General features: G+C 35.2%; 6 protein-coding genes across 8 annotated transcripts; 2 read left to right on the forward strand and 4 right to left on the reverse strand.

Moving 5' to 3' along the window:
- The first annotated feature begins 414 nt into the window (after window positions 1-414).
- Window positions 415-7,576, forward strand: ARA1 (arabinose kinase). The gene is made up of 29 exons (NM_117706.3): window positions 415-767; window positions 886-993; window positions 1,067-1,135; window positions 1,223-1,306; window positions 1,429-1,505; window positions 1,698-1,764; window positions 1,854-1,911; window positions 2,014-2,081; window positions 2,161-2,223; window positions 2,355-2,408; window positions 2,506-2,608; window positions 2,688-2,797; window positions 2,909-3,028; window positions 3,154-3,210; window positions 3,376-3,551; window positions 3,623-3,791; window positions 4,075-4,158; window positions 4,401-4,526; window positions 4,637-4,767; window positions 4,838-4,919; window positions 5,341-5,428; window positions 5,589-5,632; window positions 5,716-5,811; window positions 5,927-6,003; window positions 6,165-6,365; window positions 6,454-6,619; window positions 6,726-6,797; window positions 6,897-7,097; window positions 7,181-7,576. Exons 1-29 carry the CDS (start codon window positions 513-515, stop codon window positions 7,292-7,294), a joined length of 3,120 nt encoding a protein of 1,039 aa, NP_193348.1. The 5' UTR covers window positions 415-512; the 3' UTR covers window positions 7,295-7,576.
- Window positions 7,577-8,369: 793 nt separating this feature from the next.
- Window positions 8,370-9,490, forward strand: AT4G16140 (proline-rich family protein). 2 transcript variants are annotated; one of them, NM_001341084.1, is made up of 1 exon: window positions 8,370-9,490. In NM_001341084.1, exon 1 carries the CDS (start codon window positions 8,501-8,503, stop codon window positions 9,176-9,178), a length of 678 nt encoding a protein of 225 aa, NP_001328426.1. In that variant the 5' UTR covers window positions 8,370-8,500; the 3' UTR covers window positions 9,179-9,490. The 2 variants fall into 2 exon arrangements, with proteins under 2 accessions (NP_001328426.1, NP_193349.1); NM_117707.4 differs by having other exon boundaries at window positions 8,538-9,488.
- Window positions 9,491-11,169: 1,679 nt separating this feature from the next.
- AT4G16141 (GATA type zinc finger transcription factor family protein) lies at window positions 11,170-12,799 on the reverse strand. Its single transcript, NM_148341.5, has 3 exons — window positions 12,613-12,799; window positions 12,358-12,531; window positions 11,170-11,929 (listed from the first exon to the last, which is right to left on the reverse strand). The coding sequence occupies exons 2-3, from the start codon at window positions 12,529-12,531 to the stop codon at window positions 11,510-11,512; spliced, it is 594 nt and encodes a 197-aa protein (NP_680707.4). The 5' UTR covers window positions 12,613-12,799; the 3' UTR covers window positions 11,170-11,509.
- A 588-nt stretch (window positions 12,800-13,387) lies between these two features.
- On the reverse strand, window positions 13,388-17,053 carry IMPA-2 (importin alpha). 2 transcript variants are annotated; one of them, NM_117708.6, is made up of 10 exons: window positions 16,548-17,053; window positions 16,271-16,459; window positions 16,054-16,185; window positions 15,753-15,938; window positions 15,507-15,670; window positions 15,341-15,419; window positions 14,855-14,983; window positions 14,572-14,699; window positions 14,086-14,463; window positions 13,388-13,962 (listed from the first exon to the last, which is right to left on the reverse strand). In NM_117708.6, the coding sequence occupies exons 1-9, from the start codon at window positions 16,770-16,772 to the stop codon at window positions 14,088-14,090; spliced, it is 1,608 nt and encodes a 535-aa protein (NP_567485.4). In that variant the 5' UTR covers window positions 16,773-17,053; the 3' UTR covers window positions 13,388-13,962; window positions 14,086-14,087. The 2 variants fall into 2 exon arrangements, with proteins under 2 accessions (NP_567485.4, NP_001154239.1); NM_001160767.2 differs by having other exon boundaries at window positions 13,388-14,463.
- Window positions 17,054-17,426: 373 nt separating this feature from the next.
- On the reverse strand, window positions 17,427-21,410 carry AMSH3 (associated molecule with the SH3 domain of STAM 3). The gene is given in 13 exon segments (NM_148342.8): window positions 17,427-17,918; window positions 18,005-18,067; window positions 18,212-18,284; window positions 18,390-18,452; window positions 18,548-18,637; window positions 18,925-19,252; window positions 19,337-19,383; window positions 19,514-19,619; window positions 20,023-20,114; window positions 20,240-20,431; window positions 20,522-20,597; window positions 20,681-20,745; window positions 20,962-21,410. Coding segments are annotated over 12 exon segments (1,269 nt in total). The 5' UTR covers window positions 21,061-21,410; the 3' UTR covers window positions 17,427-17,918; window positions 18,005-18,029.
- Window positions 21,411-21,709: 299 nt separating this feature from the next.
- Window positions 21,710-24,221, reverse strand: AT4G16146 (cAMP-regulated phosphoprotein 19-related protein). Its single transcript, NM_117709.6, has 7 exons — window positions 24,143-24,221; window positions 23,941-24,023; window positions 22,919-22,981; window positions 22,783-22,830; window positions 22,626-22,688; window positions 22,469-22,531; window positions 21,710-22,318 (listed from the first exon to the last, which is right to left on the reverse strand). The coding sequence occupies exons 2-7, from the start codon at window positions 23,992-23,994 to the stop codon at window positions 22,301-22,303; spliced, it is 309 nt and encodes a 102-aa protein (NP_567486.1). The 5' UTR covers window positions 23,995-24,023; window positions 24,143-24,221; the 3' UTR covers window positions 21,710-22,300.
- Between the last annotated feature and the right edge of the window lie 3,475 nt (window positions 24,222-27,696).

The raw sequence follows: 27,696 nt of genomic DNA on the forward strand, positions 1-27,696 counted from the left end.
GGTAACTGCTGCTCTAGATAGATAAATTTGCATCTTAAAAAATTGTACTATATTTAGAAAGAATTATACAAATACTCAGAGATTAGTTACAAAGATGGAGAATGTTGAGAGTTAACTTGCAATTAATTGAATTGCAATCAACTAAATTACAATATACCAAACGATGATCATATCGACATTTGCGGATAAGATCAATTGTAGTTATAAGTCCAAATCATATGATATTGGTCTTTCCTTTCTTATTGTCCTAGAGAGTTTAGATAAGAAAACATATATAGTACTTTTAATTATTTCTGCAATCCATTCTTTCCCAATAGTGCAATTTTCAGTGTGGAATTTATATCCCATATATAAAATTCATATTCACGAAATTCGTTTTATCTTTTTTCTTGAATTGCGGTGTTACGTAACCATCCTTCGCATCATAATAAATTATTAATAATTTATAACGATTTTAAGGAAGAAAAAAAAGCTTTTAAAATCGGAGAATTAATTTCGGTTAGTTCAGATTTATGAGTGAAAGAGCAAAATTGCAAAAAAAAAAAAAAGTCACTGAAGATTTATTAGACTCTCTTCTTCTTCTTCCTCCTTGGCGCAATTTCGCAATTTCGCAATCGCATCAGTCAATTATCGAATCGTCCTCCCAGAGATTACCGGAGAAAATGAGGATTGATGAGAACGAAGGTGTCTCTGCTTCAAGCAAGCACCTAGTCTTCGCTTACTACGTCACTGGACATGGTTTCGGTCACGCCACTCGAGTCGTCGAGGTTCCTTCTCCTTCTCTCACTCTCTTTTCTCTCTGCATCGGTCTCATTTCTGATCCATGCGTTTTGTTTTCCTCTTTCATTGTGAGTGATTAATCCGGATAATTTGTGGTGTTTTCAGGTTGTCCGTCACCTGATCGCGGCGGGGCATGATGTTCATGTTGTCACCGGCGCGCCTGATTTTGTCTTCACATCTGAAATTCAGTCTCCGAGGCTCAAAATTCGAAAGGTTTCTTACTTCTTCTTCTTCTGGCGATGATTAACTTGCTTGGTCTTGATACATGGAATTGCTTACTCGTTAGGTTCTTTTGGATTGTGGGGCTGTACAAGCTGATGCATTGACCGTTGATCGTCTTGCCTCGTTAGAAAAGGTTTTACTCATATGATCACTTTTATGATTCTTGTCCATTTTGGCGTATTTTTGGCTTTGTTAACATTTCGATACTGGTTTGGTTTAGTATGTGGAAACAGCTGTGGTTCCTCGAGCTGAAATATTGGAAACTGAAGTGGAGTGGCTTCATTCTATCAAAGCTGATTTTGTGGTAATTTTGATTTTGTTCATACAACAATCTCAGCACTTTTATCAGAAACGCATTCATCTAGAAGACTTTTGCTTTGTACTCCATCATTTTCATACCAAGAGATAAACTTTAGTTGAAAACAGGTGTCTGATGTTGTCCCTGTCGCATGCCGTGCTGCGGCTGATGCTGGGATACGTTCTGTTTGTGTCACCAATTTCAGGTGACATTTTTATACTTCTACTATCCATTTTTGTGCGTCTTGTTTGGCCTGATTTCTTCTCCTGGTATTAGTCCTTGTTCACGGCCTGTAACTCTGTCTCTATTCAAAATCTCTTGTTTTTGTTACTAGAGGGAGATGGTTTTAGTGAAAAAAATGTTAAAACTTTATTTTAAATTTGTATGTTACTTTTAGCTGGGATTTTATCTATGCTGAGTACGTGATGGCTGCTGGATATCACCATCGCTCCATCGTTTGGCAGGTAAAATTCTTATACAAGCTTTATATACTATCTTTTATTTGGCTAGTAGGTTGTGATAAATATTCAATTACTTTTATTCCCTGACATAGATAGCTGAAGATTATTCTCATTGCGAGTTCCTAATTCGCCTCCCAGGATATTGTCCAAGTAAGCAACATTTCTAATTACAGTTTCTAGTAATCTTTTCTTTTATTTTTTCCTAGTGCATTCTGCTTACTGCCTTAACTTTATTTCCTTGTTATCTCGTAGTGCCTGCTTTTCGTGATGTCATCGATGTACCGTTAGTTGTGAGGAGACTTCACAAATCTCGCAAGGAGGTCTGTCAACAACATTTCATTGATCTTATATTCAGTGGTACAACTAATCCAAATAACATCTAATGCCCTTCTTTATCAGGTGAGGAAAGAACTCGGCATTGCTGAAGATGTGAATGTTGTTATACTCAATTTTGGTGGACAGGTATGGCTGTCTGTTCTTATATTTGATAGTTTCATGGTTTTGTTTTAATTTCTCAAAACAAATGCTCTGATTTTACCTTTAATGTGCATTTGCGTTGTTTCTCATTGATCATGCCTTTTTCTCATGGGCAGCCCTCAGGGTGGAACTTGAAGGAAACATCACTACCGACTGGGTGGCTGTGTCTGGTATCTCTTAACAGTTATCTTGCGTCTGTTTAATGTCTAGTTACTCTCAAGTTGAGGATTTTATGCTGTTTATTAAACTTATCAATATGTTGTTCAGGTTTGTGGCGCATCTGAGACCCTGGAGCTTCCACCAAATTTTATAAAGCTTGCTAAGGATGCTTATACGCCTGATATTATAGCGGCATCTGACTGTATGCTTGGTAAGTAACCTGATTAAGAAATAGTCAATGAATTTAGATGGCTAGTGCGTTTCTATAATATATGCTTCCATGGTTTCAGGGAAAATTGGTTATGGCACTGTCAGTGAAGCCCTATCCTACAAGGTGCCGTTTGTCTTTGTACGCAGAGATTATTTCAATGAGGAACCTTTTCTGAGAAATATGCTTGAGGTTCAGCTAAATCCTCTTTTTATATTGTTTTTCTTGTCCTTTATTACCTGTTTTTTCAATCCAAAAATGTGGATCGTATGTTAAGATTTTCTGGTCAAATTTCCTTGGCAGTTTTATCAATGTGGTGTTGAGATGATCAGGAGAGACCTATTAATGGGCCAATGGACGCCATATCTTGAACGTGCAGTTAGCTTGAAACCTTGCTATGAGGGTGGCATCAATGGTGGTGAGGTAGATGTTCCATCTTGTTTTCATTTATCTCTGAACTTGTAAGATTCTGAAATATATTACGGCTTTACCTGGAACCATACGTCATGTGTTCTAACTTTTCTTTTTGCACACTGGTGTAATGATAGATTGCAGCTCACATCTTACAGGAGACAGCCATTGGAAGACACTGCGCATCTGATAAGGTAAATCCCATATCTAAATAGTAAAATCTTATTGTTTGACATGAATCATCGAGATAGTGTGTCATCAAAAGTATCTTGTGTAGTGTGTGTGGGATCATCTGATATCTTATCAGCAGAATTCTTCTTCACAGAAAATTTTTCAGTTGGGTCTTATGTTTGTTACAGTTAAGTGGTGCAAGAAGATTACGTGATGCAATTATCCTGGGGTATCAGCTACAGAGAGTCCCTGGAAGAGACATTGCTATTCCGGAGTGGTATTCAAGGGCTGAAAATGAACTAGGTCAATCTGCTGGATCATCACCTACTGTTCAAGCGAATGAGAACAACTCATTGGTGGAGTCGTAAGTATTGTTTCTGTCTGGCTATTCTCTAATTTTTATTTTTTTTCCTTATCTCTTCACTTATCTTGCAGGTGCATCGATGATTTTGATATCCTTCAAGGTGATGTTCAAGGTCTTTCAGATACGTGTACATTTCTTAAGAGTTTAGCTATGCTAGATGCTATTCATGATTCTGAAAAGAGTACGGAGAAGAAGACCGTGCGTGAAAGAAAAGCTGCTGGTGGTCTCTTCAATTGGGAGGTAGCATATTTGTTTTACTCGACTGTTTTTTGTAGCTTCAGTAAGCATTCTACTGAAATGTGAAATAGAACAAAATTAATGGCCTAAGTTCATGCCTAGTACCTTGCAAAAATCGACTTGCAACTCCTCCAAAAGGATACTTTTATTATAAAGTGTTTTTGGAACTCACAGTTAAGATGGTGGCATCATTTTTTTTTCATTGGTGCAAGCATATTATATAAATAACAATTTTATAACTCTGAGATAAGTTGTTATATGTTAAGAAACCTTTGTGCTTTTGCAGGAAGAAATCTTTGTTGCCAGAGCACCTGGAAGGTTAGATGTGATGGGTGGAATTGCTGACTATTCAGGAAGCCTTGTCTTGCAGGTCAAAATTCTCTACTATTAGTTTTGCGGGTCACTTGTGTCTATTTATCTACTGCCAAAGGAAATAAATTTGAATAAATTCAACTTAGTGGCATTTATCTAAGTCCCTTTACATAAAACATTATTTTGTCTTATGTGTAATGCTATAATGTAGTAATTGTAAAAATACCGTAAGTTCCTCCTTGCGTATCCTCTATTTTGATTGATCACAACAATTTCTTATCGATATTATCACAACTTCAGATGCCAATAAGGGAAGCTTGCCATGTAGCTGTTCAAAGAAACCTTCCTGGAAAACATAGACTGTGGAAACATGCCCAAGCCCGACAGCAAGCTAAGGGACAAGTACCAACACCAGTTCTGCAAATTGTAAGGATGAGTATTTGAGTGAAGTCACATTTTGGGATTGTCCTGGCTTAAGATTTTGAAGATTTTGCTTTGTAGTCCTGCTGAGATTTCCTTGAATCTTTGTGTTTAAGGTCTCATATGGATCAGAGATCAGCAATCGTGCCCCCACTTTTGACATGGATTTGTCTGATTTTATGGATGGAGATGAACCAATTTCTTATGAAAAAGCAAGAAAGTTCTTTGCTCAGGATCCAGCACAAAAGTGAGTTTCTCCTCTTTTGTTCAACTGCTTCTTCAGTTCTCTCCGTTAACAAGGTAATAATATCTTCCAGGTGGGCAGCATATGTTGCTGGGACAATCTTGGTATTGATGATAGAACTTGGTGTGCGTTTTGAGGATAGCATCAGCTTGCTGGTGCGTTTTTTTTCATCCTTTTGTTAAAATTTATCATTTCTGCTGCAGAATCTCTCCTAATTTATCTTTTTTTACTTTGCCATTTTAAATTTTGCTTGTACTCTCTGTTGGTAAAAAATGTTTATCCTGTTCTTTGTTTTGATGCACATACTTTAGTTTTCCATGTTCTAGGAGTGAAGTCATCAAAACGGTAAAGAAACGTTTAGACATGCAATTGTAGGATATGAAATTAGCAAGTTTGCCATCCCCTTAGAGGGCCACAATTGCGAGGCCTCTCAGTTATAATTCTGACAAACTGTGATCTTTCTGTCACTAGTCCTTTATGAGTTTCTTAAAAATCTTAGACCTCTGTCCGCATTTAGTTCTTGGTACTATGCATATTAGATGAATATTAGAGCTGACTAATTATTTGCTTTGCTAGGTTTCTTCTGCTGTACCTGAAGGTAAAGGTGTATCTTCATCTGCTGCTGTGGAGGTGGCGAGCATGTCCGCAATAGCTGCTGCACATGGTAATTCACTTTAACATATTGTCATATGATCACGAACGCTGGTGAAAAAACAGAGGTCATTTGAGATAGCTGAATATACCACCATATAGATATACGGAAATTTTGATTCTATGCATTTTAGTTCTGTCTATCCCAACAATTATTTGATATACATGTGCAGGACTGAGTATCGACCCCAGAGATCTTGCTATACTCTGCCAAAAGGTTTCATGTTCAGCATCATACTAACTCCTTTCCTGACTTTGTGCAATGTTTTGGTTTACTAATTCTCTTATATTGCCTTGTAGGTGGAGAATCACATTGTTGGAGCTCCATGTGGTGTTATGGATCAGATGACTTCTTCCTGTGGGGAAGCCAATAAACTGTTGGCCATGATCTGCCAAGTAGGTCTTAGTAACGCCTAAGCTAGAAGCAAAACATCACCATTCCTGATATCTCCTTTCTTAACAAGATTTGATCCACTCATTTCTCTTATAAATGTTTTTAAAAAACATGTAGCCTGCAGAAGTAGTTGGGCTTGTTGAGATTCCCAACCATGTCAGATTTTGGGGAATTGATTCCGGAATTCGACACAGGTAAACGGTTTCCTCATTCTGTTTTCTTCTCAATAGGTATGCATATAATGCTTCACACAAAATATTTTAACGTCACTAGACATAAATTTTCTCCTTTTACTCAAAAATAATCCCTCAACGTATTATCTCAATTCTGTTGAACAATTAGCTTTGTCTTGCAGCGTTGGAGGTGCAGACTATAGGTCGGTCAGAGTTGGCGCTTACATGGGGAGAAAGATGATCAAGTCAATGGCGTCTTCTATTCTGTCACCATCAGCGTCAAGTGCTAATGGAGGCAACCCGGAAGAACTAGAGGATGAAGGGATTGACCTACTTGAGGCCGAAGCTTCATTAGATTACTTGTGCAATTTGTCGCCTCACAGGTGAGAACACAAGTCGAAGTAAAAGCGTTTCGTAAGTCACACACCAGCATAATATCAGCTAATCCACCTAGCTTTGGTTATGTTGCAGATATGAAGCCCGTTATGCAGATAAGCTTCCAGATATCATGTTGGGTCAGACATTCATTGAGGAATATGCGGATCATGACGATCCGGTCACAGTGATTGATCAAAAGCGTTCTTACAGTGTAAAAGCTCCTGCCAGACACCCTATTTACGAAAACTTCCGGGTCAAGGTCTGTCTTTTGTTATTTCACAATCATCTTCTGTTTTTGAATGCTTTTCTGGTTGGTTTAATATCTATGCTCAGCCTATATAAATGTGAAATGCTTCTTCTTGTAGACATTTAAAGCTCTATTGACTTCTGCAACATCAGATGAGCAACTTACTGCTCTTGGAGGACTTCTTTATCAGGTATTACTTCAAACTACTGTGAGACCAAGAGTTGTTGAGTTTCTTGATCATGGATTTAACATATCGTTGATGCTCTTTTACTACACTTGGTTTGTTCAGTGTCACTATAGTTACAGCGCATGCGGACTAGGATCGGATGGAACCAACCGGCTGGTGCAGTTAGTACAAGGGATGCAGCATAACAAGTCTAATTCTGAGGATGGAACATTGTATGGAGCCAAAATCACAGGCGGTGGATCAGGTGGAACAGTCTGCGTCGTAGGCCGTAACTCATTGCGCAGCAGCCAACAAATTCTCGAGGTATGTAAACACACTCGAGATTCCAAGGTAGTAGGAACTTAGTTATATATAAAAGCTCTAATGGTGTGGTGGTGAATGTTCAGATTCAGCAGAGATACAAAGCTGCGACAGGGTATTTACCGCTGATATTCGAAGGTTCGTCACCTGGAGCTGGCAAGTTTGGTTACCTCCGGATCCGACGTCGTATCTCTCTCTGATTCCCTTCCCATTCAACTTCTCCCTAATTTGGTAAACTTTTATTTATTTTTATGCCACGTTTCTTAAATCATATTCATATAGGAGTATCATCTCACAAAATAAGTAGGTCCGTTGTTCTCCACTTTCAAAATAATAATGATGATAATAATCATCTTTTATTTAGATAAAAATGATATGTATATACTGCAATGTTATGTTAAACATCTTATGCAAAAGAAAACAACTACTCTTCTTTTATTATTGTTTTATGTTAATCTCGAATGTGTTCAATGTGTTTGCATACATATTTGTATTTACTTCAAGATTTTGTTTGTGTAAGCATAAATGAAAGTAAGCATAAATGAAGAAAAAAATAGCAAATGAATATGGAAGTAGTAAATACGCTAAAAGCAAGTGGAAAGATGGGTAGTAGTATCATAATAGCAGGACACAGTACTCGATGATCCCTATTTATTATTGCTCATCTCATGTGCCTTTACTTGCTTTTTCATTTGCTTTTATCAAAAAAGAAAAGGAAAATTCCTATTCGAAATGATGCGAGTAAATGTCTTCGTTATTTTATATAGTAGTAAGATTGATAATTTAATAAGTCCGGTTTCATCTGACGAATCATAACTCACTAATGAAGTCAGAAGAGAAAGAAGAAATCGTGATCTCGTTTAGTTAAGAAGAAACCATTAAAGAGGATAGAGAGATTCCCAACAAATATGAGAGAAGAAGGCACCAACTTAAGTTACTGATAAACGAGCCGACATGCACGTGCTCTCTTCCCTTGTTACGCGTTCGTTCATTCTCATCGGATCCTATACGAGCTTTTTTCATCCAACCGTCCTTATTTGTCCACGTGCATGCTCTGCACTCAACCCGTTCCATCATTTGGAAAATGACCACCAGTTCAATAACCCATCGTGCAAAAAACACAACGTAATACTCAAAAACTATTTCTATCGTTTGAGCACAAATTTTGTATCACGGGCTTCACTATTTCTTTCTTGCTTTGTAATTCCATGAACAAATTTTTCTTTAAATCTAGAAAACAGTAATCGAAATGTGAGTTCAAGATAATTTGGATCTTTCTGTAACACTTTTGGTCAATTATTTTTAACTTTCAATATAAATTCAGTAAATGTGAGTATATATATTACATACAGTATACTTTAAAATTCTTCAATGACGTATTTATATTTCTATAGTTTTTTTAACAAATGGTGAGAAATAAAAAGAAGTGGTGTACACAATCTAACACGTTCCACTGGTTCACTCTACAAAGTGACCAAACACTTGCCCTTCACACTTCTTTGTCATCTTCCCTCTTTCCTTCTTCTTTCTTCCTCAAATTCACTTATTCACATTCTCTCACCAGACACAAACTCCAGATTCATCCGACAATGGAAACTTTCAGAACATTCCATCTTTTTCTCTTCTTCTTCTTCTTCACATTCACTACTACCCTGACGTCACCATCTCAGATCGCAGACTGTACAATGTGCACTTCTTGTGACAACCCTTGTCAACCAAACCCTTCTCCTCCTCCTCCACCGTCAAATCCATCTCCTCCTCCTCCATCTCCCACCACCACCGCCTGTCCTCCACCTCCTAGCTCCAGTGGTGGTGGTCCTTACTACTACTACCCTCCTGCTTCTCAATCTGGCTCTTACCGTCCACCACCTTCTTCCTCCAGTGGTGGCTACTACTATCCACCTCCTAAAAGTGGAGGAAACTACCCTTATACACCGCCTCCAAACCCTATCGTTCCATATTTTCCGTTTTACTATTACAACCCTCCGCCGCAATCTGTTATGTCCGGATCCGATGCAAAGATCAGATTCTCTTACGGAGTTTCATTTATTTTAATTTTCTCTCTTTATTTCGGTTGCTTCTAGTTTAAAACATAATTAAAGAAGATAATTAAAGGAAGAAGTAGCTTTATTAATATATCAACCAAACAGGTTCATTTCCTCAGATCCTTGCAGAGATTTTTTGCAGATAAGAAGGTAGAAGACAAGACTATGCATGAGAGATCTTCACGCTACAAATATTGAGACGATGAGAATATTGTTTCTCCATTTTTCTTTTTACTACTTTTGCTTGTACAAGTAGAAATATATTTGTACTTCTATCTTTAACAAATTTGTGTGTTAATGAATGTAACTCTCTTTTTTAATAATAAGAAAAATAATCAAATTGGGTTTTAATTACTTTTGTGTACTTACATTCCAATCTCAACAAACTAGTTGACGCAATAGTTTGGTTAAAAGGACAAACAAAAAAAAAGCATCATTTTTTTATACTAATAATCATATAGTATACCAATAGTATAACACTATTAAAATGAGTATATATTAAAGAGATGATGTAGAGAGGACATGAGCCACAAGTGACTGTATTGAATATAAACCTACTCGAGGCTAATATTGGGTCCTACTTTCTTCTTTGATATTGGAAAAGCCCCAAACTGCTATAAGTGCTTTTGGGCCTACACGTTCGACGAGCATCCGATGTAAGTTGATGTTCCAATTTTGGATTCCATCGTCATTATTTGTTTACGACAAATTATGTTTGTTATAAACCAGTAACATGATATTCCGACAACGAAATTTGGCCATTAGCGATTAAAACAATAGAATGTAGTGTTCTTTTATTATTGTTAATCAACCGAAATGTGTTACTAAATCAGCAACGGAATAACAAACATCCTCTGTTGCTAATTTGCAATCACTAGCCAAAATTAAACGAACAAAACTATAAAGATCAAACCATTACTATTTTGGAGTCAACCAAGATTTCAGTTTGAGTTACTAGACTGAATCACCAATGGCTATTATTGGACATTTTGTATCAAATTAATTCAGTTAAAAAACTTAAAACAAAGAGACACACAAAACTAGGCAATGATAAAAGTGTTTTCGAGATGAAGTGTTAATAGTTGAACTTCTATCAAACTTATGTGGAAAATAAACCAATTCACATTTTAATATTATTATTTTATTTGCTAAAATCATTAGCAACATATATTTAAATCTTTATCTGCTCTCTTAATCTGTTTCTTTACACGAAAATGAGAGTTTCTTTTTCATTATTTCTTCTATGTAAAAGATACATTACATTAACCAAAGAGATTTTGGAGTCATTTTGCTACTTAATATTTCAAAGTCAGAATCAATCTCCAACGTGATACAAATAATGTTTTTTTTTTCTTTTTTGTCAATATACAAATAATGTTTTTAGCTTGTGTTTCAGCATGTTCACATTTGTGGGTCTATTTGCATGCAAGTGTATACACAAAAATGGTTCTTCCTTATCATAGAATTTGCAGCCGCAAAATTTAATCTATAAATGCCATTTTCTTATTATCCTTCCATATTTTAGACGACAGGACGACATGCTAGAGAAATTTATATATAATCGTTTTAGAGTTTACCAATTAAATAAATAAATATCTAAAAATATAAAGAGAATAATATCTTTTAATTTTGGAAGCCAGAAAAATGTTTTATAACCTTTTGTTGTAAAAAAAAAGGACGTGAAAAAAAAGAAAAAAAAGAATCGCAATAAAATGAGAAGAGAGACCCAATTGTCTCCATCACCGGCTCTTATTTTTTTTTTTGTAATAAAAAAAATCTGTTTTTATTATAATCATCAACGAAAAGCCCAAAACTCATGAGCTGTTTATAGCTGTCTCGTTCTGAGATCACGCGCTTCAAGATCGCGTGGAGGTCGAGATATCCAATATATGAACAGCTGGACTTTATTTTGGAGCAAAATTTTCAAAATTCACATTAGGTTTCCTTTCTAATTCATAATAGTTTTTAAAAATAAAAGACTCTTTATCAATTGATTGACCATTAGAGTTTACTCAAACAAATCGTTACTAGCGAGTAGTAGTGACAAAAAGATCCTTAAAATTCACAATTTTGGAACTAATAAAAGATCATTTTAAGCCACCTTTAAGCGAACAATTAAGAATAGAGACATATTACAAATCATTCAACTTCAAAGAAATGATCATTAATCAACTAAACCAGAGTTCATACGATAATTAATTAGTAGATGGCATATAACATTAGCTTGCCTCTAAAATTACATTAACTAATATATATGATAAGTAGGATTAATAATCCTCTCTTCATCATTTCCTCACTAACTTATTTTCCCTAATCTCTTTCACTCAACCATTACGACACATCAAAAAAAAAGGGTTAAGAGACAAAATCTCAACCACAAGAAAGAGCCATGAGAAGTACTGCGGCTCGTTCCTCTTCCCCAAGTTTCCTCCATAGCCTCTTCTTCTCCACAGCCGATCTCTTCATCGCCGGTACCTTAAACCCAAAATCCAAAAATCTACCAACCCTTTTCACGTTCTTCTTGTTATTATTGCTGCTACTGGAATTCTCAGGATCTCTCTTGATTTTGTTCTTGACATTTCCTGGTTCACCTTTGGCAATCTTGACAATTCCCGGTTCACATTTGGCAATCTTAACATTAACTGGTTCGCCTTTTCCGGTCTTGACATTTCGGCTCTCAAGACCAAGATTGTTATTACTTTTGCTCTTGATTTTAATATCATCTTGTCTAATTCCAAGAGCTGCTTGTCTCTTCTTTCTGCTCTTGATACCACACGCATTGCACAATGACTGCAAACAAAGTCAATCCATGATCAGACCAGAGAACAAATAGTGAACAATCATCAAACAGATCTAAAATTAAAGAGACATAACCATCTCTTAGTAAAAAAGGCATCATAAAAACAGTGTAACAATAATCTTAACCTGATCAATTAGTAATAAGGCTTCAAACACAGAATCAAAACAAAACATAGAGATCACATAACAAATTTAAATATCAACCACAGATTGACACAAACCTCGCATACCTAGACTATGTATACACATGATCACATCAATGAGACAAAACCCACTAGCAACAGAGCTAAGCACACAAGATCAACCTACATTTTAAGTGGATTCAAGTACCTATTTGACTAGATCTAACACATGAGACCTTAAAGCTTGGATTTTTAAGGGTTTAAAAGAAAATGGTAGAGAGAGATCATGATCCTTACTTTAGGGCCAGCAGGTCCACCACGCCAAAGAGGAGTCCTGCTTGTTCCGCAATCAACGCATGTCTTCTTCGTATCACCTCCACTTCCACTGCTACTACAGTTCCCGTTGTCTACATCGGACGAATCTCCCGCCGATTCGAGCTTCGTCGTCTTGGTTTCTTCCGTCATTGACATCTACAAAAGAAAAAGACAATTATTAAACGTGATCATCAACTACAAGTAAGAGAAGGATCAAAAACGATCATGGAAACTCACATTGATCCACTTCGAAGCGAGATAGGATTGAGAAGAATAGAAAACTCTGAAACAGAAGAAAGGAGAGTAACGGAAATGGCAGAGAAGGATCAAAGAGCTCTTCTTCTGCTTGAATGGCTCTCTGTGAAGTTTAGAGTGAAGATGATGATGATAAGGAAGAGAGAGAGACGCCGCAGAAGAATAACGGATAAAACAAACGGAGAGGGTTTTTATAATAAAGGAGGAGGCGGGGACTAATAAACCCTAGATTTCTCTTTCTTAATTACTTTTTTACCCTCGAGCGCGGTGTTTTATTACTATAGAACCACCCGCCAAAAAATAAAACAACCACAAACTGAAAAAAGAAGAGGGAAAATCATTTTACAACAACAACTTGTAACAAAGATCTTGTGGAAGGGGGTTTTTTGGTATCTTGCTTGCTTTGGTACCAAATTTGAAATTTTAATTCAAAACCTGGCGCACGAAATACATTGGATTTACTCGTTGTGGTTGTTTGCCACGTTAGATTTCCCTAATTGGGCTTAGAGATATGCATGCATTTTTTACCAGTCTTTTAGATATTTTGTGTAATTCTTCACAATGAAATACGAAAAATTTATGTAATAATATTAGGTATATCGAAGACATGCTCGTGTAGTGCAACTTTTTTTGTATGAAAATTACAAAACATCTCTCTTTTTGGTCAATTTCATCTTATTTAAATTTGTGTAATCGACTTATGAATATTTGAGTTCTTTTGGGTCCAAGGCATACCTACGCTTATAAACGACAGGGATTGAACAAAACATAGGATTTTTTTATTATTGAAACCCTCCCTACTTGAAGTTGACGATAACCATTAATAACATCGATTAATGGAAATATGTTGAAACTAGATACGCGTGCATATGTAGACAATAGCCCAAAATGACTTGGACCGCACTAAAATAGATTATAAAAAAAAACATTTACTATAAACAATAAAGAGACGAACCAATTGGGCTTTTATGTCACCAATAAGACCAAATAAAGTTTGACCAACTTTTTTATGTTTGACTTTGCAGTGTTGTGTAGTACAAATGTAACAAAAACCCAGAGAGACACATTCTCATCAGATCACACTTTAAAAACTTATAAACCCTTTCCCAAAAATAAATATCCCTTGATGACTCCTACCCAACTCCCCCCCAACAAGCTTATTCCATGACTCAAACCCACCAACCACTGGATCTGACCGGACCAGGCCAGACTAAGTAAGGCACCCCATCTGACTTTTACACAGAAGACCAGACTCTCTAATCATACCCTTTTTAACCAGTGCCCCCAAACTCTTTAAGCTCCTTCGACTCTTCAAATCGTCATGTTCAGCTCCTGTGGAAGCAAAACCAGACTCACAGATTCACACAAGGTAGACACACAGGCAGATTTACTCTGTTTGCTAGTCTAGCCTTAGATGCTTAGATAAATTAGTCCCAAGTAGTGAGGTTTTTTTACCTTCACTGGAAGTTGAATCCACCTGGTGGTACGGCTGCATCATTACCTCCTCCAAACTGGAAGCCTTGTGCAGAGGGATCACCAGGTGGTAAAGTTTCATCTTCCTCTTCCAACCAGTACGTTTCAAGAATCTTCACTGCCTTCTCATAGATTTCGCTGTTGTCATGACTCTGCAGATTCTCAATCTTTTCTAATCCCTCAGCATCATCGATCAGCTGTGCATAAAAGTTTACATCCCCGGTATTTCCTGTGACCTTTTCAGCTTCCCCAACTTTCAAAATGTTCTCCAATCCTTCCAGACACACAGTGATAATCCTTGGATCAGGGCACACCAAAAGATCACACAGTGGTTTCACGACTCCCTGTTCCACCATGTACCTAAAACACACAACGGAATAACTTAATTGACTGTTTGAAAAATAACCAACAAAGATTCTAAAGGAGTTGAGATCAACAGAACATGGAGTTTATATCGGATAATCTTACTTGATTTGGTCAGGAGAACCACCTGAAGTGGCATTTGATATTGCCCACGCAGCTTCTTTCTTTATATCAAACTCCGCATTTTGAAGCAGATTGACAAGAGGGCAAATCAAACCAGCTTCACACACAGCCTGCAATACCACAACAATATTAGAGAACATAAACACACAGAACATCTTTCTTCAAACAACAAAAAGGCTTCTGAAACATGTCTTCCAACATTAGTGATTAGTTTATGAGAAACTGATAAGCTGAGCAGAAACAACAATCTTTAGCAAAAGTTCACCTGAATCTGGTCCCTGTTTCCAGCAGTGATATTTGAGATTGTCCAGCAAGCTTCCTTTTTGATGCTCTTCTTATGATTGTGAGTCAGAAGGCTCAAAAGGCTAAGAAGTGCACCATGACTAATTACACACTGTAGAACCAACCAAAAAAGAAAGCAAAATAAGTGAGGAATGGTACATGTGTGAGATTCTTAAGAGTATTATACATACTGCCTTAAATTAGTCTAACTATTCAAAAGGAATGTTAGGTATTGCATAACTAGGGTAAAAAACATGCAGGGGGGGAAATAAAATCTGGGAAGAATTGACAGTTCCCATTCTAGAGATTCATCTAGGAAGAATTTGACAAGTAACTTTTGACAACTAAATGTCATTATCAACAAACTCAGATTCAGCTTTCTAGCCAGTGTATTTCATTCTTCCCATCAGTATTGGACCATGTATCCTGAATAATATGAATGAATGACACTATAAAAGAACAAACATACCTGTGTCTGCAGATCATCTCCAGTGACAATGTTACCAATACTACGAAGGGCAGGAATAAGCACAGATGGTGATTGATGCCTACAGCAAAATAAAATTGATAATATTCATTAACACATAACATTCATTATACAAAAGCACGGTGAAATCATGGGATTTGAAACTCACTGGAGAAGCTCGACGAGTCGAGGAACAACACCTGCCTCAATGACAGATTGGATTTTGTCATTTGTGCCATCGGAAAGGTAAGAGAGAGCCCAACATGCATCCGTTAACACTTCCTCATCAGTCGAATGAATCAGGCGTTCAAGGGCTGGGAGTGCTGGACGGACCTGTTATTAAGAGATCACAAGAATTAAAAAGAAAAACTCCTTCATCTTTGGGCAGAGATTAAGATAGGAATGAGAGACAAACCTGGTCAAAGGGAGGCTGTGGCTTGCCCCTGCAGAAATTAGAGAGGGTCCAAGTAGCATTTCTCAGCATCGAGAGTTTAGCATGCTCATTCAACTGAGAGAGTAATGGTATCAAAGCTCCTTGACCAAGGACAAGATCTCTGCACCGTGGAGAATCACCAGCAACATTCCCTAATGCCCACACAGCCTTACACATGAAAAGATTAAGAAACAAACAAGCTTTAGAACATGCTTGTTCCCGAAAACAAACAAAATTGACAGTATATTGAGTCATGAGAAAAAACCATAAACACATATCTTACCTGCTCACGGACATCATCACTCTGAGAAGCCAATAGTTGAACAAAAATCGGAACAGCACCATGTTCAATGACCACCTTTGTATTCTCTGAAGTCCCAGAAGCAATGTTTGTCAATGCCCAAGCAGCCTCAAACTGAAATCACACACACACACACAAGTAATTAGTATCAGAAGACAATTCTAGCAAAATATGACAGATACATAACGATCCACCAAACCTGAAGCTGTGGATAATCCTCTCTAGTGAGAAATTCCACAAACCGAGGCACAACACCAGCATCAATCACTTCTTCAATCGGAGGACTACGCTCAATAGAAAGCAATTTCCGGAACTGAGTAGTCGCTTCAAGCTGTAAACTTCTATCATCTGACCAAACACCACCAACCATAGCAGGCAAACTCTCCAACTAGCCAAAACCAAAACCAAAATCAAAATCGAATCGATCTAAACCAATCAAATCCTAGGAAACGGTTCCAGATCGCTAGTAATATTACCTTCTTCTCAACAGTTGATGAAGCAGGAACAGGAGAAGGAGCGAATTGAGGTAGCTGATTAGCTTGAAGGCCTTCACGACGCTTCTTCTGTAAGCTTTCTTCACGCTTACTCTTACGGATCTCGACCATGTTGTCCTCTCTCCTCCGTCTTCCTTCCTCAGCATCCACCGCCACTTTGTAGCGGTTCCGGCGAACCTCAGTCTTAGCGTTAGGTCTCAAAGACATGGTGGCTAATACGAATCTCCTCTTGCTTCGTGGCGGTGAATGAAAAATGAGCCAACGAGAGTGGAGACGATGTATGTATATATATGAAAAGTGTATGTATAGAATCGGCGGATTGGTAGAGGATGATAAACCCTAAATGAAGTAGAGGGGAACGAGAAAAGAGGAAAAAAGGCACAGAGAGAAAGATTGAATTTCGTTGGTTTACAAAAACATTTTGGTAAATCTAAATTTTAAGATTCGATACAGAGACCATTAATTTACTTAAGTTGACTTGTTTATTCATTAGTCTTTTCGCACCGACTAAATTTAATTTAAAATAAAATACAGTTTTTTTTTTGGCAAAACTTGGTTTTGTGAAAGTAATTTTAAAAGTATATTATATTCGTTTAAGAAAGTTTAGAGTAGAGAACTTCGCATTTGAGTTTGACGTTGAGGAAGACGTATGAGCAATGCTCATATATTGGGGTAGATTCGTCTGTTGGAGCCATAACGATTGCAAGTACCTCTGGTAGCATTATCTAGGAGGTGAAAATCTGTTATTCTCTCTCCGTTCTTATCTGATGAAAGCTAATAACAGATTTTCACCTCAACTTTCATGGTATCAGGTCTTTCCCACAGACTATAATGAATTTTAATTTAAATGAAAAAATCGTCAGAAAAAAATACTTATGTTTTTTTAATCAAACATCTGGCTTTGTGAAATGGTGCATACGAATTTAAAAGTGTACTCGTTATAAATAAACACAATCATCATTACTTAAGACGGCTCAGCCAAGTTTGGAACTTTAAAGAGAAGGTTTTTTTAAGAAGTATACACATATATGTACGGCTGAGACATCTGATCTCTGAGGTCTTTTTAATGTCTCTTTAAAGTTAAGACTCCAGGAAAAATAATAACATGGTGATGGAGGTTGGCTTTTAGCGGAGATCGAGGACTTCATATTTGAGTTTGGCATTGAGGAAGACGTGTGAGCAATGCTCGTAGATTGGGTTACCGTCTTCTGATTCTTCGTGTGGGTGGAAGCCTCGTTGCTGGCAGTTTCGGATCACAGATACGCCTGATGGATCAGAGAGATGGAATATTCCATGAGGTGTTGATTCGTCTGTTGGTGCCATTACGATTGCCACCGCCTCCGGTAGCATTATCTGGGACAATAGATATAGATGATGGTTTTACTATAATCGCATCATAAGTGATTAACATAGAGATATTGATAAGGGGAGTTTGTTACCTGATACGAGTAGTGTGTGTGTAGATCAACTGATGACATGAAGCAAGTTTGTGTAGGGTGTGTCTGAAACCAAAATGTAAATTAGCAAGACGAATCGATAAAGCTTATCAACTAGTGGATATATGGATTCACAATTGTTCTGAGTAACGTTTTGGTAAGTCATTATCTGGAAATGGAAGATTTTTTAGTTCGGGTGAGAGAACTTACATGAATCCAACCCAAGGGAAATAGAGAGAGTCTGTCCTGTACTCGAATATTTCTTCTCGTTTAGTGTTTGGCACTGTACATTACCCAAATGATGATGAACCTAAGTGTGAGAAGCATACCAGCGAGAATTAAAAAGATTGTTATTGATGTAAATGGTTAAGAAAAATGAAGAACATACAGAATCTGAGGTAGACTCCTGCTTTGGGATTATGAGAGTAGTGATATGAAAAACCCTGTTTTTCTGTAAACATGGCAAATAGACAGAATATAAGTAATGGCGAGCTGATCATGATATTGGAATCAAAAATTATAAATGCAAAGGTTCCATCTACTCACCAGAGAACCAGCAAGTACTCCACAAGTTTCTAAATTCCGTTCTGTGTTTGACCGAGCTAGCCTTAGGAAATCATCCATTATGCGCACAGGCTTCAGCAAATTTAAATAAAGGGTGACAACATTAGTAGTAGATTAAGAAGAGGTGAAAGAGAAAGATTTCCAGAACCGATTCTAGCAAGCTTTTAAGAAGCTGTAATGGTCATGAATCCAATACTTCGATGATTTAATGTGTTGATTCTTGAACACATACCAAATAATTAGACTAATCATGGATAATTTTCTACTTGATATGCATATCCCTTCCACTTTACTCTCACAAACACTATGGAATTGGTGGAAACTGCACAAAAGTGAAAGAAGATACAGCTGGAACATACCACATGCAAATGCTGATAAGAATTGCTGCCCTCTTTTCCTTCTAGGGAAGGAATTGCAGGTCCTGGTCTAGGATCAGCTACTTTAGATGGGCAAATTTGGGCTAACTCTTGATGCACTTGAGCAAGCACGGGAGGAGGGGAAGGTTGCTTCATACCGACAAACTGAAACGGGTCTTCAGTTGCGTCGCTAATAAACTGGGAATTTACTGCCTCAGAATGACGCTGCCATCGACCATCATCTAAGGAGAGCACAGAGTTCAGTGTTGAGACTTCTTGAGAATCACCATTAAGTGATGCTGAGGAACTGCTAGGTCCAGCTTCAATTAAACTGCAGAAATACATGGAGTCAGTTTGAAATAGCCATGACTTCTTTAAGGAAAAGCTTAGAAGGTAACAGAAGATGAGTACTTACCCTGAATTGTCCGCAGAACCCCAATCTGTATTACTCGGATATTGAACCTATCATTCCATACAAAATAAAGATTTTTCTCAGTTCCTTCAGATCTAAGATAATTAAACATTGAATTGGACCAAGAGTAAAAGAAAGAGTGAGAAAATGTGAGAAAGGTAACAATGATCAGCACTATACCTTTATCTCTGACTTGGGTGCAACCATTTGCCTTTTAAGACCATTCGGACCTAGAAATGAATGTCTTGACAAGGTTGCTTGGTTTGGAGGCAGGAAATCAAAAGATCTGCAGGTTCAGGAGCACAATTAAAGTCTCAATGATCATCCCAGATTAATATGGAGTAGCACTTGAGTCTCATAGACTCATTTCTTGTTTCAATATCCCAAAACCAAAGAAGAATTCCACAAAACGCAACCAATAAACATGATACCATAAATAGAAAATCCAAGCAGCATTGGCAGTTTAGTCCATCAGAATGGTAGTTTTTCTGGTAATAACTAATAAGTGACCCAAACATCGTATATATATGGTGATCACAGAAACAGGTAGATGTAAAGCAAGAAAACCAGTGACACATATCGGATGGCATACCCCTATTTCTCAGGGTTCCTAAAGCTCAGAGAGCTTATAGTGTTTGAATTCCTATTAAGCAGAATTACCGACAATTATATTAAGGGAGAATACTCACAGCTTCTGGAACTGCTGATCAATCTGTGTACGATTTGATGATGAAGTCAGATTATTGTTATACGTCCAGGATGGTTGAGATGTCGGTAAGGGCTGCATCCAGAGAAGACAAAAAAAATGGAAAAGGCATTGCTGGTAAGAAATCACATGGATTTTGAAGATGCAATGATTATATAGAAATCCTAGATTATGTACTCAATGCAAACTCCAAGTCTTACCTTGTTAATATCAGGTCTGGAGTATGAAGCTTTGTGAGCAGGAGGCCACTCAACAGCATCTGAACTATATGATACGACCGGGAGATCACTTCCATCCTGACGGGATTCATCCTCAACTCTGTTCAGCTTATCCACTAGCTGGTTGAATTCCGGTTTCAGAGACTCGAGCTCATTGATTACAGCACGCAACCTCTGTAGCACAAAAAAAAGACCAAATCTGAGGACACTACTAAGTCTAGTAACACTAAACAACATTCGAAGGTTAAAACAGAAATACCTGACCTTCCTACTCCCAAGTCTTTCTTGTGGAAGCGATGCCTGGTAATCTCGATGGAAAGGAATTGTTTCAGAAATCAAACTGCAGAAAAAAAAAAAACTTGTAGCTCTTTCATGGAACATACAAAAATTCAAAACTACATATAGAGATACTTTTATCCTTACCTTGAATATCTAAGAAGCATGATATACAAATCCACCACATTCTTCTCTTCGCGATATATACTGGCCTGAGCAATGTTCAAACATGTTACCATTTGATTTTGTAACTTTCTCAGAAATCAATCACTGTTTTAATTGATAACCTAAACCTAACAAAATCAATACCAAGTTTACATTCTCCAGTTTCTAAACTTGTCAAATCCTAAAGATGCTTTAACATGAATTAAGAATCTACATCTAGAGTTAAATTGAATCGAAACTCCGTTGCGATATCGGGAACAGACCTGTCGGAGGAGATTATCGGCGATGCGGTAGTAATTACGGAGAGGAATACGATTATCCACTTCGATTTCACGAGCCACCTTGTTCAGATCAATCTTCATCTCACCGTATCTGATTATACAATTTAGTGCTTCACGAATTCAAATCACTTTGCCGGCGAAAGTTTTGCTGAGATCGAAGGATCAATGGCGCTGAGAAAACGTAAGAGACGGAGAAGAATTAAAACTGCGTCGTTTATTAAGAAACCAATTGGCAATTTCGACATGATTACCAAACCAAGTTAAAAAAAAATCAGTCGAAACATATTGGGCAATGTCGACATTTTCTTATAACTTTAGGGGTATATTTGAAATTTTCAATGTGGAATGATATCTTATGGAACTATTAAGTGGTTTCAACCAGCTGATGATCGAATTGTGTGGAGTTGCAATATTATATCAAGTGGAATAAAGATGGATGAAACATGCCAAAGATGTTTTTCAGTCAATTATGATTGTTGCTACTTAGTACTTATAACAAAAATTTGTGATCATTATGGACTCCAAAGTATTGGTGTTTCTAGGGTAAAATTTAGTACCACTAGAAGCTGAAGCAATCCTTGTTAAATGTAACTCAAAACATATGGAACATAGGGTGGATAAGATTTTGAGGGTGATTGTCAAGTCTTAACCAAGACACTTAAGAAATATTGGAGGAGGAAATTTCAGTAACTAAAAATTGTGCAAAGAAATCAGATATTAGGCATCTAAATCTTGATTTACTCGCTTCACCTATATTAATCGAACTTGTAATGAAGTTGCACATATTTAGCTAGAAAATGACAATATTTCTATAATTCTATTCAAGCTGTATTTACCCTCCACCACGGTGAAAGTGAAACAATCTGTTTTTATTATTTCAGCTACTAACTAAGCATAGACTCAGCCACAAAACGTAAAAATAAGAACGCATAATCACTAGTGATTATTGAACATATGAAACTAATGTACATGCTACACATCAATTGTTTAGCCTCTCATCTAATTATAAACTATTTCATGATCGTTGACTCCAATTTGCCTATGTTAAGTAGTTTTACCAGATTTTTAATCTTCTTTTTCTCGTTGAAGGAAAAACTAAACACCACAAGGTTTATGAATGGAGAAGAAGAAAAAGAAAGAACACACCAACAATTGTCTGCGCAACTTATTGAAACGACAAGCATTTTAGGAACCAATAGTGAAAATAACCGAACAACTGTCAATAACTGCATACAAGTTTTTTAATGGAAACATGAAACACGTGAGTAGGCTACCAAACCAATCACGTTCCATTTCCACGTCAAACCCTTTTCATTGTACCCTAAAAGCTCGACTCTGTCTGCAAAAAGTATAACAATTTTTTTTATAAATACATGTTTAAAATACTAAATTGCATGTACATATACTATGAAAATACAAAATAGAAAGAAAACAAAGAAAAGAATAAGAACAAAATAGTAATAATTATAATAAAAACCTATTTTCTTACCAGATTCTCATTTCCCGTCGCACATGTGGGTCTCCTAGGAGAAAGTTGCTTGCGAGGCGTTCTCTGAAATTAGCACCAAATGAACCAAAACTTAGGTGAAATAATTAAGAGTACTAATTATATGTAATTACTGGTCTAAGTAGATTTAAAACATTACCTGCAATTTGGGTCTTAGTTTTTCTATTGCCGCTATTGTTCTCTGATCTATACTTGCTTCTTGCTGTAGAATATCAAAATATATAATAAAAACAATTACAATAATGTTTTCATATGTAAAAGATTTAAAGTTAGATATATTGCACAAACTGAGCTACCTTGAGTAAAGCCCAATCTGCTGAATCAAAGAAAGCACGTTTGGAATCCTGCATTGATTTTAAAGTCGTGAATATTAACAACTACTTATTTGCACCAGAAGTAGACTAATGACAAAATAATTAAAGATAAATTCACCTTAGAGATGAGAGGCTTTTTCTTTGGCACAAGTCCTCCGTATTTATTTGCACCAGAAGTAGACTAAGGACAAAATAATACAAACCAAAATAAACCGACAAATACAAAAACCGGAAAGCAATTTCCATACCGGTATGCATACTATAGGTTAACAAAAAGGGTTTAATTTGACAAACCGATTATCCGGATTTTGTAAAGAGGTTCATTGTACCAATCACAATCGGACAGAAAACAAAATTAGGAAAAAATGAGAATGCATAGACCAAGACGAAATCGGCAATTTCATGTGGACCGGATCACATATCAAAGGCGAAGATCCGGATTGGGAACACATGTGTCATCAAACGTATCACGTGGCAGTACAATAAACCGTTGATTTAGTAGTTGGTTCAGATGAAGATGAATTTATCGTTTACGACCGTCCGTTTCATTAAATATCTTATGATAAGATTTTTTATCATAAAAAATATTGTATACCTATCAGAAATATCTTCCACCCGACAAATAAAAAATAAAAAATCTTCAACCCAATTAAGATTAGAAATCATAATATTAATTTGATAATTAATAAGTAATCAAATCCATTTATATTTAATTTTGACCAGAAATATGTTAAAACAAAAACAGTGTTTGAATGATAGAAGTATTATGAAACCAAACGTGTACGCCGCTGTTAAATTGCCGACGATTAGGTTGGTAATTTACCACAATTATTTTGACTTGTTGACTACTAATCCGACCTTAACTTAAAATTATCAAATTAATTTCTAAATAAAAAATTATGTTCAATTGTAGTCAACATATTTTCTTAAAATTAAACAAAAAGGAATTTACCCTTAAATTTTTATTTTATTGCTACCCAGATTCAATACCATCTTTAGAATTTTCAAAATCGAATATTCAATTTTGCTCCTAAACCAAAAACGCTAAATATACCTTAAATAAATACCAAAACATTGCACCACGGCTTAGAAAAAAAAATTCATGAAATTAGAGAAAATACAATTAATTGATTTAATTACCTCTTGCTGCTGAGAAAACAAGAAATCGTTGACTCTATTGCAATCCGTCGCCATTTTTGCACTTGTCAATTTTCTTCTTCGTTCTAATCAAATTAATTTAACAAAAGCAAAATCAATTACGTAATTACTAACAGCATAAAATCTGCATTTTGAAATTTAATCTAAGTTATTAAAGAAGATAATTAGGTTTAAAGAGAGAGACCTTAGAGAAGAGGTTCAGAGACGAGAAAGATGAGGAAGACGAAATAAAAGACGGTGAGATAAAAAAAAAGGTATGCGTTTAGCAAAACTTGTATATGTATTTATATACATCATACGGCCACACGTGCGTAGTAGTTAGGCACATTAGGCTAAGGGCAACATACACGTGTGTAAGCTTTTTAGATATTTTCTTAATTTATTTCATTTTCTTGGTGGTAAGTTATGAAGTTAAATATTATCTCATGTAGTTTAATAGGACTTTTGGCTATTGAATAGACAGATGGACATAAAAATGATTTTCTCTATCAAAAAATTTGTATGCATTATCCTATATTAAGGGCTAATAAATAATATAGTTAAAGATCAAAAATTGGGTTTAATATGAGATATCTATATTGTTAAGAAATTTATTGTAGATTATCATCTAATGGATCCGTCTCTTTAAAGAAAATCTTTTGTAAATAAGAAAACATGTGGAACTTTGAATATTAGTTTGATATCTTGTAAAGACTTTCAAACACTTTAATAAGTATTTACTATCACCAAACATGATCATAAATTAGAAATAATTAAGAAATAGAGAAAATAAGATATTACAATGAAAGATCTTCAACATACTTTGTTTTTTTTGCAGTAGCTATTTCTGTGGTGGACGAGATAAAAGTAAATATTTTGAAAGCAAAAAAAAATTTTAAATTCGGCTCAATTCGGCAGAATTGTAGAAATAAAAAAAAAACCAAAAAGCCGATTAAACCGATTTAACCGAACTCAAAAACCTACATAAAAAGCGTTTAGTTTCATTGTTCACCTATTATAGAACAAAGACAAGAAAGAGAGGTTAACAATACCTTACAACAGAAGAATTTCAAACAGTTTGGGCATTCCAACGCATAAATATTATACAATCTTGTATGCTCAACATATTCATCACAGACAAAAGCCATTTGGGAATCAACGGCAGCAACTGAGTAGAATTGAAGTAAGAAAAGGAAAGGAAATGAAAGTAATAGGTCAATAGTATTGGTTTTTTTTTCTACTCTTTGTAAAATAGATCACCCATCGAAAAAATTAATCTTTTTACATAACACTAAACTATTTATTTAAGTCTGTTTAAAATTACTTATAATTTAAATATTTTTTTCAATAAAAAGATAAGACAAAAAAAGTTAAATGCATTGAAAAAAGGAAGTTGAACGCAAATAGAATCAAGTCACCTTATTATTATTGGTAAATCTAAAAACATCTAGCTACTAATTTTATAAGACATGTTGTGTTTTGGTTATCACAGTAAAAGTGATAGCAAATACATATTTTGTTACCTAAATTCTTCTACACAGTTTTAATTTTTTTGTACAACTATTGTTCTAAGTGTGATAATCTAACTCATTATCTATTTTTTGAGAAGATTTGATATTAGTAGAATAGATTATTTGATTATGTTTTATTAACTAATCCAATTTGCTGGTAAATCCACTATATATTAATAGAGAAACACTTAAAAGAATAACATCTAGCTACCTATTTATAGAAATGTCATGCTAACGAGTCAACCAAAACAATTTTCAATCAATATAATTTATTCTTTATTTACTAGATTGTTTACTAAATCAATAGAATTATTTTGCAATATTTATTTGACACATTTACTTTATTTGATTCTATATCTAATTTTTACTTTTACGGGTCAATATTTTTCACCAAACAATAATTAAATGACAATTCAAATTAAATAATTCAATTATCTTAATTACGGACAATTTAGTTTTAAATTCAATTTTAATCTGACCCATTTATGATTCACACTTGTCTTCTAGTAGTATAGGTATTTTTATAATGCCACTTTGTATAATGATTTATGATTTTATTGCTTCAATTATTCTCGACAAAAAGATATTATTTATTGATTATATATAGTTTTTTAAGAAACACATCAAATATAATCTACATATATATTTTTGCAGCTATTTTGTGAAATAAATCTTGGAGTTGAGACTTATTTACAATGGCTGCCACTGGTTTTTAATTATTATTTTTTTTTGTAATAAATTGATTAACAAACGAAAAATATTCCAAATATATTTCAATCCCATATATCACACAGATTTCTCTAAAATTTGAACTAGATTTCGACAACTATTTAAAACAAAAAATGTTTGACAAACCAAAATACAATTGCAATTCCTTAAAATGAGCAAAACGCACCTAAATACATTCTTTATCGATCCAATAAATCTTATTTCTCCAAAATTTGAATTAGATTTTGGCAACTATTTAAAAAAAATATTTGTTTGACAAACCAGAATACAATTGCATCCCGTAAAATATTTATTTTAATTATATATTTAAATAAGCGGTGTACCGCGGGTTTTTTTATGGGACAAGTTTGGCAGGACGTTACTTAATAACAATTGTAAACTATAAAATAAAAATATTTTATAGATAGATATAATTTGCAAACTTTTATATATATTAATTAAAAAAAAATTTGTTCATGGAGTGTACCGCGGATTAAAATCTAGTATTGTAACAATCTTGGACATCGTAAAAGTCTGAAGAAATTAATAGTTAATCAACGAAAACATATAAAACAAAACATGAAATGAAATAGAAGTCGGCAACCAACTTTAATTGGTTAAACATTAGCTTAACTCGTAACTTTAAATTTGGAAACTAATGTACACTATTAATCTAAATTCGAAATCTTAAACTCGAAAATATGTATTCTTAGTTATTAATGAAATTTTTACTAGTTGACAAAAAAAAAAAAATTTAAAAGATTTTTTTTATATATTTGTGTCTTATTAGAAAAACTTGGACCGTCCGGTTAAGGTGTCTTTTTCTGGTTTTTTTTAATTAATTAATTAATTATTTTGGCTTCTTTCGGACCAGTCCTACTGTACATCGTATCTTTCAGTATTTGTCAACTAGTTTAAAGGGGCAAGTTCACAAATGGGACCTGCATCTTGTCCTAGCCAATAATATCGTTCCACGTCGTACTCTATATTGTTTGTCACACGCGGAAAATTAACTGTGCACATTTGCAGGATGCTATTTTTTACTATTAGTGAAATTGCTTCATTCACTTTGGCCCGCTTCTTTATTTTGTTGTAACATTTACCCTACAGAGTTCTCGAATTATCAATTTGGTACTTAATGAATCATTTTTTCAATTATCGTACCTATTTTCATTGAAATAATATTAAAGCATAAATTCAGTACCGAAGTATAATTAGGTCAACCGATGTAATTTTACAAAACTATATTTGAAAATACAAATAATTATAAAGAGAAGTTTTAATCGAATTCCAAAATAAATCCATTAATTTTAAACCAAAAATCTTATAAAGGTTATAAAATACGTATAAAAATTAGTTTTGTGAAAACATATATCAAATGTTTTAGGGGGTCAGGGTGTAAACTGTGAATAAAAATAAATGTTATGGTAAAAAAAGAATATTTTGTTTTTATGCGAGTTAACGCATAATGTACCAGTTCCGTTGAATCGTCAACACAAGAGTCACAAACAAATTTATCTTTTAACAAATTTCTCTCTTA

Source organism: Arabidopsis thaliana, chromosome 4 (genome assembly GCF_000001735.4).
Source record: "Arabidopsis thaliana chromosome 4, partial sequence".
In the NCBI taxonomy this organism is placed as follows: domain Eukaryota; kingdom Viridiplantae; phylum Streptophyta; class Magnoliopsida; order Brassicales; family Brassicaceae; genus Arabidopsis; species Arabidopsis thaliana.

Excerpts from the sequence above, each read along its gene's own strand:
- ARA1 (NM_117706.3), top strand. The coding sequence starts at position 513 with ATGAGTGAAAGAGCAAAATTGCAAAAAAAAAAAAAAGTCACTGAAGAT. Across the intron at positions 1,506-1,697 it reads GTTTGTGTCACCAATTTCAG|CTGGGATTTTATCTATGCTG; the intron begins GTGACATTTTTA and ends TGTTACTTTTAG. Across the intron at positions 4,768-4,837 it reads GCTCAGGATCCAGCACAAAA|GTGGGCAGCATATGTTGCTG; the intron begins GTGAGTTTCTCC and ends AATATCTTCCAG.
- AT4G16140 (NM_001341084.1), top strand. The coding sequence starts at position 8,501 with ATGGTGAGAAATAAAAAGAAGTGGTGTACACAATCTAACACGTTCCAC.
- AT4G16141 (NM_148341.5), bottom strand. The coding sequence starts at position 12,531 with ATGTCAATGACGGAAGAAACCAAGACGACGAAGCTCGAATCGGCGGGA. Across the intron at positions 11,930-12,357 it reads GTGGACCTGCTGGCCCTAAA|TCATTGTGCAATGCGTGTGG; the intron begins GTAAGGATCATG and ends CTTTGTTTGCAG.
- IMPA-2 (NM_117708.6), bottom strand. The coding sequence starts at position 16,772 with ATGTCTTTGAGACCTAACGCTAAGACTGAGGTTCGCCGGAACCGCTAC. Across the intron at positions 16,460-16,547 it reads CATCAACTGTTGAGAAGAAG|TTGGAGAGTTTGCCTGCTAT; the intron begins GTAATATTACTA and ends GGTTTTGGCTAG. Across the intron at positions 14,984-15,340 it reads GAGATGATCTGCAGACACAG|TGTGTAATTAGTCATGGTGC; the intron begins GTATGTTTGTTC and ends TTGGTTCTACAG.
- AT4G16146 (NM_117709.6), bottom strand. The coding sequence starts at position 23,994 with ATGGCGACGGATTGCAATAGAGTCAACGATTTCTTGTTTTCTCAGCAG. Across the intron at positions 22,689-22,782 it reads CAGATTGGGCTTTACTCAAG|CAAGAAGCAAGTATAGATCA; the intron begins GTAGCTCAGTTT and ends GATATTCTACAG. Across the intron at positions 22,532-22,625 it reads AACTAAGACCCAAATTGCAG|AGAACGCCTCGCAAGCAACT; the intron begins GTAATGTTTTAA and ends TGCTAATTTCAG.